The sequence below is a fragment of the Daphnia magna genome, unplaced genomic scaffold (assembly GCF_020631705.1).
Source record: "Daphnia magna isolate NIES unplaced genomic scaffold, ASM2063170v1.1 Dm_contigs096, whole genome shotgun sequence".
In the NCBI taxonomy this organism is placed as follows: Eukaryota; Metazoa; Arthropoda; class Branchiopoda; order Diplostraca; family Daphniidae; genus Daphnia; species Daphnia magna.
In genome coordinates, this window is record NW_025533123.1 from 323,619 (window position 1) to 339,082 (window position 15,464).

At 41.3% G+C, this 15,464-nt stretch overlaps 3 protein-coding genes across 3 annotated transcripts; 1 reads left to right on the plus strand and 2 right to left on the minus strand.

The window, feature by feature from the left end:
- Window positions 1–897: 897 nt before the first annotated feature.
- Window positions 898–4,968, minus strand: LOC123466572 (E3 ubiquitin-protein ligase CBL-like). Its single transcript, XM_045181011.1, is given in 7 exon segments — window positions 898–1,906; window positions 1,996–2,215; window positions 2,517–2,654; window positions 2,757–2,888; window positions 3,316–3,462; window positions 3,890–4,343; window positions 4,346–4,968. Coding segments are annotated over 7 exon segments (1,437 nt in total). The 5' UTR covers window positions 4,494–4,968; the 3' UTR covers window positions 898–1,708.
- Window positions 4,969–5,246: 278 nt separating this feature from the next.
- Window positions 5,247–7,308, plus strand: LOC116930130 (protein FAM50 homolog). Its single transcript, XM_032937504.2, is given in 11 exon segments — window positions 5,247–5,451; window positions 5,571–5,781; window positions 5,872–5,953; window positions 5,956–6,022; window positions 6,024–6,099; window positions 6,169–6,345; window positions 6,416–6,471; window positions 6,551–6,597; window positions 6,653–6,807; window positions 6,907–7,061; window positions 7,161–7,308. Coding segments are annotated over 10 exon segments (1,071 nt in total). The 5' UTR covers window positions 5,247–5,451; window positions 5,571–5,601; the 3' UTR covers window positions 7,237–7,308.
- A 2,773-nt stretch (window positions 7,309–10,081) lies between these two features.
- On the minus strand, window positions 10,082–11,963 carry LOC123477604 (POU domain protein 2-like). The gene is given in 6 exon segments (XM_045181012.1): window positions 10,082–10,132; window positions 10,134–10,320; window positions 10,322–10,558; window positions 10,632–11,100; window positions 11,189–11,714; window positions 11,797–11,963. Coding segments are annotated over 6 exon segments (1,578 nt in total). The 5' UTR covers window positions 11,905–11,963.
- Between the last annotated feature and the right edge of the window lie 3,501 nt (window positions 11,964–15,464).

The following is a 15,464-nucleotide window of genomic DNA, read 5'->3' on the forward strand; positions in this document are numbered from 1 at the left end:
ACTTCAATTGTCCGCTTACGATATGTTAAAAAAGTTTTAGTGCGACCGTCACATGCCAAACTACATTTCGTAAGATTTAAAAATAATTTAATTAGGCTATTTTAGGAATAACGCGATTTACTTCTTCGCGGGGTTCTTCGACTACTCCCACATTCGAGAAATATGGGCAGCCACTTTAATATGATATAGAAAAGAGCCATCTAATTGTCTATGGACTTCGTGCTTAATCATCATGAAGTAATTAACCTGTACACTTTTTCTGTCTGAGAAAAAGAAACGATAAACTCAAAAGCTTATTCCTACTCACAACTGAATCTCGTATCTTTTGCCTGCCTTCCCTTATGTGCAGAAACCAATACCCCTGCAACTCGGAAGCGCATTAAAAAACCCACTAATCGACTTATTGGTAGCGTCTAAATTGTTGACCATTCCAAGGTTCTTCTTCTTCCATAAAACATTAGTAAAAAAATGTTTTAACATTCAAAAGCACAAGTAATCGTTCGAATATTACGGACATCACTGAATGCAGTAATCGAGTGACATAGTCTCTATACATTTAGAACAATTGCCAATTAGAATTCCAACAATTAAAGCAGAGGATTACGAATGGCCCCAGATTTTCTTTTGCCAGACAAAGGGATTTAAAGCAATCTTGCGTTTCATGCTGGAAGCGGACAACCTGAGTTGTTTAGGAGTTTGGTTTGGATGTTACAATTATTGTGGGAAATAGTTGGGATATTCTACAAAAATTCGAAAAAAAAATTACTACTGAACATGCAGTTTTCTCATTAATAAACCACGACCATTCCTGTAAAAACACACCAACTCGGTAATGCACAAAAAAAAAAAACACATAATAATAAATGAATAAAAAGAAAATGACCTAATGCACAAAAATCGAAATCGACACTTGTTTGTATTAAACACATCAAGTGCTAAGAAGAGTAATTGGCTGAACGAAGAGTTGAAACTTTAACAATGGGTCACGGAAGCGATGCTTTTGCGTGACTTACCATGGAGTGTTTGTCGAGGGCCGAACGATAGTTAATACTTAATACTAGGCAAAAGCAATTCAAAATATCCAAAAACATCCAAGGAGAACCAAGGGCAGTAAGAAACCATGAAATTCGACGTTACAAAACAATGGAAAAATGGAAAAGTACGAAATATACAGTAACGCAAATAGAAAGTGGATACTATGAATCCATAAACGAACGGTAGGTCGACCGATCCAGAACCCTGGCTTGATTGTATTTAATGACAGTGATTTATATTTTAAAAAGAATAATAAAAAAAAAAAAGAATAATCGAAGAAATAAGGCACATTCAGTGAAAACGCACTTGATCCCTTTCCCTGGCACCTCTATATCTCGTTACTAAATGTTACATGGTACTTTAAAATAAAAATAATAATAATAATTTAAAAAAAATCACAGCTCCTCTCCGTTCTAGGGTATACAAAAAAAAACCATTTGGAAATATGATGCAGTCCAACCTAACCACAAGCAAGTTTCATAAGCTTTAACTAAAAGGAATTAAATCGAATTGACCTTGCCGTGACATTCAATAGCGGAAAATCAGGAATAGAAGGCAAAAGCTCAATCCATTTTAGACACCCATACGAGATATACGAATAGCGGGGCGAACAAAACATCACGAAAGCAGACAGACAGCGAAAGATAGATGAACAAGGAGAGTTACGCTTCATTCATCGATGTGCGATGCCTAGTACCTCTTCGTGTCCCACGGACTCATTTCCAATGGCAATATTGAGAGCACTGTTATTATTGGCTGAATTCAATACAGATCGAATGTTGTTCTTGCTAGGTTCAAATGGATCAACAACCACCAGTTCTGTTCCCTTGATTTCCGCACGACAAAAAGGACAGCCTTGTCCTTCAGATTCCTGTTACATGCCATTTCAAATCACAGATGAAAACTACTCATAAAAGTAACACAAAACAGACAAAACAATCAAATCAAAGAAGTCCTTACCTGCCATGATGAAAGGCAAGGTGTGCACAACAAATGACCGCAAGGTTCAATGCGCACATCTTTATCATTTTCTGCGCAGATTTTACACAACTGGAACGTAGATCCCATTTCACAGTAGAGCTCATACTGTTCCTGTGTCACTTGGATGTGATCTTCAGGCGTAGCAGCCACAGCCCAACTCAGATCAGGATTCACGGATCGTCCATCAGGAAATAAATAGCTTCAATGCAATTAAGAAGAGAAGTTATTTTACATGTTTGTTGTTGTGCACTGTAGTTTCCCCGACGCATTCTTTACGTTTTCCTGTTTTGCCACCTACTTTTTGACATTGTGTAACAGGTGTGTGCCCTACCATTCGTTTCATTTAGTTGTCTTTTAAAGAAGAGGGTAGCATGGATTAGAAATGAGGAATTACGAGGGAATCGAGATGAAGAAGTACGAAAACTTGAATGCGTCGAAGAATCTGCAAATCGTATCTTAAAATATTGTACTGAGAAAAATCGGCAATAAGTTTAACTTACAATCCTTCCCTGTATCCATCAAGCAGCGCTTGACAAAGAGACTTGTTCTGAGGAATTGTCTGCAGTATTGTTCCATCCGCCGTCACATATCCAATAGCCCATTGTCCCAGGCGGGTGCAACTTAGACGGAAAACGTAGCTATACAAAGCGGATAAAGATTGAACACAAAAATTTATTTTATTATTTAAATAACTGACATGGTAAATATTAAGGAAAAGGTAGCTTTAAACTTATGAATACCTTCCAGGTTTGTTTATGTATTTCTGCAATCTTGCTTTAACTTCGTCATAGGTCAGAAACGCTACGTAGCCTGGATGAGTGACGGCCAGTATTTGCCAGTTTCGTAACAAGGTGGACCACGGTTGAAACAACCTACAAAATACAAATGTGTTACCACAAAATATCGAATTGAACATCCACACTTTGTAGAATCAGCTATTGCCCAACCGTTTGAATTCCGCTCTAAACTACTACTGCCAGAATAAACCAAGTCAAAAAGGTCTAAATTGAATGAAGTTTTAAAAACTAAATAACGGGATACGTCAGCAACTAAGTCAGAAACTGATGTCAGTGGAAAGACCAATGGCACAGCAAAGATGATGAAGACCAAAAATGATCTCACTTGAGACACAATTTCATTTCAACTACACAACAATAATGGCAACTGATGGAAAGCTAGAATTGTACAATATGTGCGGAGACCGAAACATGGCCCATCGCTTCTATCACAATGACCGTAGACAAAATTATTAATCAATCACAGATTCACAAATGAAATTAGTGAGTGAATCAGTCTTACCGAGTAAACACATCAAATTCGAAGTTGGAGATGTAGTCATTGCATGTCAAATCAATAGTTGATTTTAATGCCATGGCTTCTAGTCCGGAACTGATCGGGTGAGCTTCGTGCAAAGTTTGGCGAAAAATCTTCCATGCCACTATAGTCCTGTAAGATAATGCATTTTTAATACTATGAACGATTTAATAAGGTGACGAAAGCCATCCCTGAAACGGAAATACTATAGCCTATCTGCCAGGATTTCCTGAGGTAAATTATTTAGAATTTATCGCGTTTTGTATGTTAGATTAGAACTTTCCTAAACCACAACTTCGTCCAATAAACCAAATGCAATACATCAAATGCTTTTAAAAACATAATTTCCTTTTATGTTCTGAGACTGCTTGAGCCATTAAATATAAAATTCTCTTATTTTCCACATGAAATGGCTTTAAATATTGAAATTAGCCATATTGAAATAAAAGAGCAACTCGATAGACTTGCTATGGCAAATGAGGAAACTTATTACACAGAGAAAATGTAATAGAAAATGAAAGTTCAAGTAGTTGCTTAGCAAGTACACAATTAAGTTTACCTGTCTTCAAATGAATTTCTCCAGAAGTCTGCAGCATCACTTTTTGTAATTCTAAATTGCCCACCGGCAAACATTCCACCAGGGAAAAGGGCTTTCAATTCACTTAACATGTGACTGAAAACCAAACTGAGCTTTGTTAAATTGCGGCGATAATGAGAATTTTCATCAAACATCTTTTCCTTTCCTTCTTTAAAAAGTTTGATTGCTTGCTTGCACTTTCGCATGAGATTCTCAATGAACACTTTGAAATATTCTTCATTGTTCAGCGCAACCATATTGTCCTCATACTTTGTGTAGATTAGACGGAGATGTTGATAAGTGTCTGGAAGTATGTCAAGGATGAATGGAGGAGAATTCTTCAGGTTCATTTTAGAATGCTGACAAAGTTTGACTACTTTGTCCATAAGTTTCCATGTTTTTTCAAGTGCTCGACGGTCTATCATTAACTTAGGGGTGCAAATGCACCATGAAGCTTTGACAAGAGGGAAGTTATGTTCTTATTTTGCTGTTGATTTTGCTGGACATTGGGTACAGCCTGCTGTTGATGCGGACTGTGTCTTGATGCCATGCTCAGTTTGTTCTGTAACCGTTCAGCTAAATCCATGAATTACAGGCGATACATAGAAAACGACATGTCAAATTCGATATCTTCTATACAAGTTTTTGCAGATGACGTCCCTAAAAATACACCCGTCACTTCTCCCGAAACTCAATATCGACACAATTAGTTAAGGCAAAAAACTTTCCTTGTGTAAAAAGAGCCAGTGTTAACTTTTCTGTCACCCGAAAAACAATTGCCCCACCGAAAAAACTTGCGATAACTGCTTTCAAAACTCACTTGTTAATCATTGAACACTTGAGTCTTCTACCCTGCACCCTTACATTTATTGCACGACCGCCATGTTGCAAGAAGACTTATTCTCCAAAGACACAGTAGAGTGGATACCATCGCACATCGCAGTACGAACCAAATACTTTGGTAGGGGAGAGATATAAGAGTTCGGAAACGCTATGCATGAAACCATGCACTGCCTACTAGCTACTACTCTACTAGAGTGCCTATCTGCCCTCGAGCAAAGTGCAACAAAAAACGTCATAGCCTACCCCTTTCTACTGGAAAGACTGAGTTTAATTTGCCAAGACCGGGAGATGGCGCTGTGGGCCCAAGTGCTTTTGCATGGGAAAGAGCCAAAAATTTGGTACGTAAGTTACTAGAGCGCCAGATCATTCAAAACATGGTACCATACTGGCGCGACGGTGGCGACCGGTTGGCTTAAAAATTTTGAAGCATTTAAAATCAAATTTGAAGTTTTGTTTTTATCACTAGATGGCAGAGCGGGGATAGCGCTATTTTACTGGTAACCTGGCAACCAACACGAATCCGAGACCGCAGTAAAAACGAAAAAAGTGCAGACAAGAATTCTTGGAGTGCAAGTGTGACGGCAAATAACAACAAAAAGGATCTTTTTGTATACGGCGAAGAATTTTTGACGGCGTCAAGACAAGGGTTTCAAAAACAATACTAGTGAAATCTTAAAGAAATTTTTTTTTAGTTGTTTAAGGTAAGACTTCTTGTTTGTTTGATTTTCTGTTATTATATGGTTTTTAGTTATCATCAGAAATAGTTTTTGGTGAAACAGGGAATTCTAAGTTGGTTCTTGTTTGATGCTTACTGTTCCAGATATCAAACAGGCAAAGCAACTTCATCCAAAATGGCACAATACAAGGGTGCTGCAAGCGAAGGCAGCAGGGCGATGCAGATGATGAAGAAACGGGAACAAGCGCAGGAGGAAGTTGAGTTTCGAAAAAAGAAAATTGAAGAGGAACTAAAACTGTCTGGAATGAAAGACAAGTTTGCTTCACATTATGATGCAGTCGAACAGCAATTAAAGGTTTGTTTTAAATAAGACAGGCACAACAATCATTCAGCTGTTTTCTTAATTTATTCCAGACTCAACAATTGTTTCTTTCATTTATTCTAGACCTCCACAATTGGTTTAGTGACCCTAGATGAAATGAAAGCAAAGCAAGAGGTGATAGTTCAAGAGAGGGAGAAACAGCTGGCTAAAAACTCAAGGAAAAAGAACGAGAAATTGAGAGAGAATTGGAGGCCAAACGAGCGGAAAAAAGAAACAAAAGAGCAAATTAAATCGCTATCTTTTAAATTAGATAACGATGAAGAAGAAGAAGAGGGTGACCAAGAGGAAATTGTAAGTTCAAGCACTGGTAATTGTAACTGTATATGCCATCATTCATAAAAAATGTGTTCATGTTTGTAGCAAAGTGCCCCCTCCCCAAAGATATTAGCTGATGAAAGTGAATCATTAGATAAAAGTGAAGAGGAACCTGCGGCAAAGAAAATTAAAGGTAATAAAAACCCTGATGTAGACACGAGTTTCTTGCCTGACAGGGACAGAGAAGAAGAAGAAAATAAACTTCGCGAGGAGCTTCGTCAAGTACGTAGCTCAAGATAGTATACGAGTGTGAACATAATAACATCCTTGGTTAAAATTACAACTATTCCAGGAGTGGGTAACTAAACAAGAAGCTTTAAAACAAGAACCCATAGAAATTACCTACAGGCATGTAATTTTTATTATGTTTTATACAATATTCGAATCACACAAATTTGTAATTAACACGTTTATTTTTTAAAATTAGCTATTGGGACGGGTCGGGTCACAGGAAAACGACTCGCATGAAAAAAGGTGATTGTTGAATTATTTAAATGATATTGTCTCTATAATGTTAGTTTTTCATTAGGAAACACGATTTATCAATTTTTGCAGCGCTGTCTGGATTCACTAAGGAAAGATTTCCATGAATTGAAAACAATTTCTGCAGATCAATTGATGTATGTGAAAGAGGATCTCATAATACCTCACCATTATTCGTTTTATGATTTTATAGTCACAAAGGTATCCCCTCGAAATTGAGATATAATTCTCGGTGTCACGAGAAACGTATCTATTTATTTATTATGTTTTATTACTTCATTTAATTTCAATGCTTTTCAGGCAAGAGGAAAAAGTGGTCCTTTATTCAGTTTCGATGTTCATGACGACATCCGAATAGTAAGCGATGCAAGCGTTGAGAAAGATGAATCCCACGCTGGCAAAGTACTGCTGAGAAATTGGTATGAAAGAAATAAGCACATCTTCCCAGCATCCAGGTATAGAATTGTTTGTTCTCATTGCATTTGCTTATTTTTAAGGTTTAACAGCATACCTAAATGAGTTTTCTAACATACTACATACTTTGTATATCATAGGTGGGAGCCGTATGACCCTACAAAGACATATGAAAAATATAGTATCAAAGATAAGAATAAGAAAAACGCGCCCTAAACGTGTGTTTGATGGGAGGCAAACCGCCAATCCATATTTAATATTTGGATCAATACATTGTAATAAAATTTGCTCCCGACCCACGTTTTTCTGGTTGGCTCGCTAATAATTGAGTCGTAGGTCCAGATTTCAAAGTAGGCGAAAGACTGCGATTCTTGCTGCCACAAAAACGACATTGTCTCAATTGGCAATGTTTGCACCGGTGGTGGTAGGCAAAGCTCAAATTTAGCATTTCTTACGCTCGTGCGAAGCCGTTACGATTCTGCATAGTTTCGGCTATCGTCGTCTTAGTAAGCACCAAATTAAACACATAAAAAGAAAAACTAGTTAAGTGGATAAAATAACAGAACATGTTTGAACTCTCTGGTTCGCTTCAAAACCAGAGAGAAAATCAAAGAAAAACAGTTAATACAGAATGATGTATTTTTGCTTGTTTCCACGACTGACAACAGAAAAAAAAACATTTCAAATTTCCATCCAACGCAATTTTTAGGTCTGTACAAAAAAAAAAGAAAAACACAATGGGACAGATTACAGGGGAAAAGCACGAAGGGTGACGGTGGGGGTGGGTTTGAACGGGGGAGGAGAGGGCGTTCTTTGTCATATACAACATTTAAAAAAAAAATAATAATAAAAAAGAAAGGAGGATAATAGAAGGGGATTTGATAGGTTTTACAATACTACGTAATGCTTGCCGGCTGCGAGTACGTGCTTTCTTGGACTCTAGAGCTTTTCTTGCCTTCTTACACGCCAGCTGAGAACTCAACGGCTCTGCAAAACATCTGCTAGAGCACTCAAACGTTCGAGTTCGTATAATCCAACTACCACCAACGAACCCATTTTTCAAACGAGAATTATATATATAAAAAATAAAAAAAAATGGCAACCGATTCTTGGACGATTCTAACCATCAAAACAAATCCAATCATAAAAACCTGATGTACGGGAACCAGTCCCCATAGACCAGCCACTGTGAACGAAACGTCATCAAAACAGGATACAAATGTACAAATTTTTATGTATAGAGAAATTGAAGAAGATCAAACACTTGGAAACAAGACTGTTTTTTTTTGTTGTTTGTTTTGTTTTTACACAGATAACGTTCCAAACCGGAACTAAATCAACTATTCTTGTTAAAAACAGTTTCCTCCTTTTTTTTCTCTTTTCCTTCTTGCCAAAGAAGACACGACATTTGCTTTCATAGTACTTTTCACACACACACACACACAACTACAATAAAAATGAACAGTCAACAGACACTAGACAGGATGGAGAAAAAAAAAAAAAAATGACACAACTATTAAATTTCCACAAGGATACAATGGGATTTTACAAGCCGTGCGACGGGATCGAATCGGCAAAACTGGTGTAAGAATGCCACGTGTTTTTCTCATAGATTTCTATCTTCAAAAACAATCTTTCATTCTGTCGGCAGGGATTGACTGAAAATAAACAAATTACAGAAGAAAAAAGGGGGGAGGGATTTCGCAATGTACGCAGAAAAACACCGTACCCGAGGAACATGATAATAGGAACATTACGAGCTTCTTAAGGCCAGCCAACCCACCATTTTTTTTTTTTCAACCCATAATTATTTGAATAAAAACATGGGCAGAAATGAAACACAACACGAATGAAAACAAAAAAATGTCGACTGGCTCGTCATACAACTCGTTTAGGTTTGTCTCTTTTTTCCATTTTCAGGGCGTGTAACAATCGACATTTAGACCAGAACGCGTGAGATACAAAAAAACATGTTGAAAAATCGAGGGACAGAATCAATCACGGGGATTAAGTTGTCAAAAAAACCAACAAACAGAAGAATACATTTGCATCGAAATCTTGTTATGAAGGTGCTGGTTACGTTGGCGCTTTAAAAGCATCAGATTCAATCTTTCATTCATCGCGGGTCCGACTCTGTCGAAGATAAACGAAGGTGTGTTCCATACATTTCAATTGATCAGGTCGTTCCGAGTGCCACAAGTGAGGGAGGGGGAAAGAAAAGAAGAAGAATGACATCATTGACGTCTCTCATAGAGCGTGTGGCGATGGTTCTTGTTTGAAAAAGGTACGGAACACACATGAAGAAACCCTTTCGAACGAAATGGACCACACACACACACACACTGAACCTAACATCTGCTAAAGCAACCTGCCAAACATTTGAGGAAACCTCACTGCCGAGAAACGAACGACCTCATTCTCTCATTTCAAAACAAACAAGTGATGACCTGACCGCAACGTTTGTTCACTGAAATTAGCCGCCAACCAAATGTGTTTTGTTTTTTGTTTTTTTTGGCAACAGACATCGTCACAGCAAAGGAACGGTGCATTGTTTGTGAGGAACTATAGTTTTGCTGCTCCTCCAACAACATCAGAGGAAACAATTAAAATACCTTTGACTTGACTATCTACACACCTTTGTTTTTGTTTTTGTTTTTTTATCTTTTTCTTTTTTATCTCTCTCTGTCTCCTTCATCTTTTCATCCTCCTCCCCCATCGAAAAGATCACATTTGTCTATGATAGTTGTCACGTCATCATCGTCGTTATCACACGACCATCAAAAAGAGAACAGCTGACATTTACGTCTCTGGAAGGGAGAAGAAATGGGATTTAAAAAAAAACAAAAAAACAAAAACAAAATGAAAAAAAAACAGCAAAAAAGAATTTCATAAATAAAGAAACACACGCACACACACACACACACACACACACACACAAAGAAGGAACTATTTTACGTAGGACTTGAACAGGAGCGGGGGAGGGGGGAGGGCTCAAAACGAATGCCAATCGTTAATCCGTCACCCACTTCTCACTACCCCCTCCGGCGCTCACCTGCAAAGTTCATTCGGTGGGAATTGTAGCCGGACCCGTCGAACCCAAACCGAGCCTAGGGATTGTACGTCAAAGAGAGGGGCAGAGGTGAAGAGGAGGACGTGGGCGAAGAGCGCATGCCCATCGCCATGTTCATGGCCAGCTGGTGAGACGACATGGACGTCGGCGGCGATCCGCCGCGCGGATACGAATGGGCAGTCGTAACGAGAGACAGAGGTACGTTGGGTGGAGTCGGTGGATCGGGAGAGCGGCGAAGAGCCGAGTCCCGTCAGCGACGATGGCGGCGTGATGGACGCAATCGAAGCCAGCATGGCCGCCGTGTTAGGCGGAGTCACCGGAATGGTGGGAGTCACGCTGCCGCCACCGCCGCCTCCGCTGCTATTGTTGCCATCGCGTCCACCCGATCCGCCAATCCCACCAGGCCCAGATGGGCTCGGACTTGTCATCCCGCTGCTCGGCGGATTAATTCTCTTTTCCTTTTGGCGTCTGTGACAACGAGGGGAAATGGAGTTGGCGTTTAGAAAAAAAAACAGAAAAGGAAAAGATAAACAGTTATTACCTGTTGCAAAACCAGACGCGGACAACTTCCTTCTCCATAGATAGGCCGTCGGCCAGCATGGCGATCTCTTCCGACGTGGGTTTCGGATTGGCCAAAAACGCCTTTTCCAGCGCGACTCGCACGCTCGTCTCAATCGACGTCCTCTTCTTCCGGCGACGACCCAATCCGTCGCTGACGCTGCTGCCGCCACCGCCACCTAGCGGCGAAGACAAGGGAACGCCGCCAACGCCGCCGGATGCAATGCTGGCCAGTCCGGTCGTTCCGCCCAGGCAGCCGTTGCCTCCAGGGCCATTGCCACCGCCACCCAGAGCGCTGTCGGCGTCTTCCAGCCATTTCTGCAGAAGCGGCTTCAATTTGCACATGTTCTTGAACGACAGGTTGAGCGCTTCGAAACGTGATATGGTCGTCTGGCTAAAATCATTGCCGTACAGTTTGCCCATGGCCAAACCAACATCACCCTGGGTGAAACCTGGGAGATGAGGAATCAATCAAAAAAATAAATAAATAAATAATTTTTAATTCATTTAAAAAAATCGTTAATAAGAAATAGGTTTTACCGAGTTTAATTCTTCGCTGTTTAAACGTTTTGGCAAACTGTTCCAGCTCTTCTAGATCCGTAGTCTCTTCCGGTGGCAAGTCGTACAGCGGCGTGGCGGCAGGGTTCGTTCCAGTGCCAGCGTTGCCGGCTGTGCCGACCTCGATCGTCAGCTGACCAGAGGCCGACGAAGAGTTGGACGACGTCCGCGAGCTGTGCGTCGCCGCCGCTTTCGTCATGACGGGGGCCGCCACTTCGGCCGGCGCTGGATTCGACGAATGGTGATGATGCCGAGGAGAATGTTCTCGAGACGGTTGTTGTTCGACTTGCTGTTGTTTCTCTTGTTGTTGTTGTTGTTGCTGCTGCAATTGTTTGTGCTGCTGCTGCTGCTGCTGCTCCTGAACGTGTTGCTGTTGAATGTGTTGCTGTTGGATGTGAAGTTGATGTTGAGCGTCGGTGAAATTGGTTCGCTGAGACGAAATGACTGACTGTTGTTGTTTCTGCAGCTGTTGGTACTGCTGAGCTGCTTGAACTAGGGCTTGTTGTACCTTTATTTTTGTCGGGCGAAACATTAAGAAAATTTTGGGTTCATTGCGGATGCAGCATTTAAAGGTCTAGCGTCAAACTCACGTGGCTCTGTAGATAAAACTGGGCCTGTGGACTGAATTGGGAGGCGGCTGCCCCTTGTTGAAGCAACGCCAACTGCTGAATAGCCTGCTGTTGAAAATTCTGTTGCATAGCTTGAACTTCCTGGGCCGAAAAGGACAGGCCAGACAGGCCAGGTAGACCGGCGGCTGTGGCGGGAATTTTGCAGCAAAACCGAAGGGTTTTGCGTAGCGCTCATTGCCAACATCTAAACAAGATTTGTAACCAAAGAGAACGAGGGGAGAATTGGAAATAAATAAATAAATATTACACACCAAAATACACATGGAATCCAAGTGGTGAAACTTACCTGTCCCAGTGACAGTTGTCCAGCTTGCAACGCAGCTATCGAAGCTTGTAAATTTGCAGCTGCAGCTGCGGCAGGAGAGCCTCCCAAAGTGGCCGAAAACTGACCGTTGATCGGCTGGCCTTCGCCGGAAAAACTATCGCTGTCATGCTGACTGATATCGCCGTAATGATCTCGCCTAGAATTCCTTGCCTAATTCAACACAATTAGAGATTAATTTTTTTTCTTTTCAAGCCCCAGGTGTTGCACATCTTTCCATTTGTATGAGTGACACGTAAAAGGGGGAAAAAAATCATTGAAGTTTCAGTAGCCACCGCTAGATGGCCGACGCGAGCCAATACGCGCTTCAACAAGATTGCCCAGCGGGGGAGTTCCAAGAGAAGACGAATTTGAGAGAGCCACCCCCCACCCCCTCTGTTAAGTATGCGTAGGAGGAGAATGGGGAGGTTCAACACACATACACACACTCCCAATTGAGTTTTTTTTTTTAAACGCACACGTATATATCCAGTGCCCGTTACTGACGTTGACCACTAGCGTTACCAAATCCTCGAAAAATGTCGGTGTGCTCGGCTACAATCCACCAGAGAGTAAACACGGGGTCTTCGAAACCAACAACAAACACAAAACGTACTCGGGGGCTTATTCTTTTTTGTTTTTGTTTTTTTTCTCTCTTTTTCCCAACATAGCTCGTGCCGATTTCCTCCACACACACAAGACACACACATATATATATACCAGTCAAAGCTTATGGCCACCCTCCATCTCCCGATGTAAATACAAAAGAAAAGAAATAGGGAGGGCGGAAACAAATCAATAAGAAAATCAACAAAAAAAAAAAAAAAAGATATACCAAATCAAGAGCGACTCCAGCGTCTTCGTTGTCCGATTCCATGAACTCGTCCAAATCGGATGTGTGGTCGGCATCGTGCAGGGGCGAATCGGGCGGACTGGCAGATCCGTCAGAGCTGTGCGGACTGCGACGTCCTTTTGTTTCGACGCGTCGCAAATGTCGCGACTGATCTTGTTGTTGTTGCTGCTGTTGCTGCTGCTGCTGCTGTTGTTGTTGCTGTTGTTGCTGATGCTGCTGTTGTAGTTGCTGCAATTGCTGGTGATAGTCGGCCACCAAATCGCGATGTTCTTTCAACGTGGACGACAGCGACTGGTGGGACGTGATGGGCGATGAACGCGGATTGCCGCCCGTCGTCATGATGTTGTCACGCCCTTTCAACACTAAAACTCCTCCTGTCCGATAAGAAGCAAAAATAGAATAACAAATAGCAAAAGTTAATTTTCAGAGAAAACAGAGCGGCTCATTAATGAAGAGTAGTCATGAATCTAAATTGGAACTCAATTGGCCCGTTTCTTTCTTTTTTTTTTTTCGAGCTGGACCAACAACACAAAAGTTAAGATTCTATTGACGAGTTTTATTGATTGACGGTTTCCCATTGGCCCCCACGTTTTTTTATGGGCGCCATTTTCTTTCCTTTATTTAAGGACACTCCAAAAAGCCATTAACAGACCAGAATGGCCGTTTTTCGTGTGTCCGCTTCGTCCACCAGTTTCTTCAGTTAAATGGGAAATAAAAAATAAAAATTGAAAAATGTATTTAGGCTAACAGGATTTCCACGATTGGTATCCTTCCGTCTGGCCGGAGGAGAGTGAAAAAAAAAAAATGGACCATCCGTCACAACTATCGGAATCGCCATCAAATCCAGCACACACACACACTCACACTCACACACAGAGCACATCGAATTAGGCAGACTGTTTATATCCCCATTTTATCATTTAAAAATCAAACAAAATTCCCGCTGCACGCAATTGACTCAAGAAAAAACACGCACAAGAGATAAATAAATAGAAAGATTCAACTATTTGGCTAGTAACGAAGACCCTGAATTCCTCGTGCGCGTCTTCCAATGTAAACTATCGGGCCCAGTGGTGCAGCACGGTGGATTTGTTTGGAGCGTTGCACGAAGCAGACGAAGCCACACAGTGAGCGAGGTAGCAGAAGAAGAAGAAGAAAAAAACGGCCCACATGGAACATGTGGCCAGTTGTTGATTGCTTGTTTACTATGTTTAGGCTGGAAACAAGAGAGGATCCAGCAACATCTTGTAAAGAATTACATTAAAAAAAAAGGGCTATATCCTTGCCCCTGCAAAAGAGCCCCAAAGAAAAGGGGAAACCCTTTACGTGTAAACAAGACTCGGCAATCAACACAAGATGCAGCACGTGCCAATAGCTTTTAACATCAACAACCGCATCCTTCAAATACCTGCGCATCGTCTTTTCTTGTTCGCTTCTTCCTCAACACCGATCCCACACAATTTCATTTTGGTTGCATTTCTCTTTATTCAACGCGGTGCGGATGCGTGGCGGACGTCGATAAAAGATTGACGCTGAACAAAGATGGCGGACAGTCTGGATATGTGTACAACGAAAAAAGAAAAGCGAGAGGGGAAAGAACATGAAAGTAAAAAAGAAGGCAATGTGTGTATACATATCACGGAGGTGATGCATTTTTTATTTCTTTTCAGGGGTCCAGCTGGCCAAGCGGCCAGCAGGTGAAATGCTATCGTCAAAACGGCTGGATTTTTTCCCATCGCCCCCGCCCCAACGATCGTCTGACCGGTTTGTCCTTTATTAACGAGGTGATGACCTAATCACCTATTCTTTTTACCTCCCCTCTTCGTTCCTTTCCCTTTTTTGTTTTGTTTTGTTGAAATAGCCGATGCCATGCGTCATACTGTCAAGTGGCTTGACGTTCTCGCGTGGCCCAGCGTCGAAGGAAACGGCCCGAAAACCGTTCCAGAACGAGACCTCTGACACACGTCAACCGGGACACGCGCACCACGATTTCCATTCATATTTGAAATCAAATAGCAAAACAAACATGGCTCATCTGACTTCTTTCCCTTTCGTGCGCAGCGCTTTGTCCATCGTTACGCGTCTCGTTCTACATTTCAATTAATTCTCCCCTCCCCCGACAGGAAAGGATTGCAGCTATAACAGGTGATTTACGTCATCGTTTTGTTTTTGGTTCAAGTAAACCATTGATTCAAGTGAATGGCGTCGCTATTCGTTTGGAAATCGGAGGGGGTGGTCAGTTATCGACTAGAGGCCATCTGGTGATCAAGAAAACATAATCGACGGAAATAGGTAAATACGTCTAATGACTCACGATCGGTAGAAAACAAAAGTCAATTGAAAGTTTAAAATTAAAAAGGAACAAGAAAAGATGTTGTGTGTCTTGTTGGTGGCGACTGTCTGGCCGCCTTAAGAAGGATGTCATCACGTGGCCCCATCACTTGAGCAATTGGATGCACGAGGGAGGGGGGATAA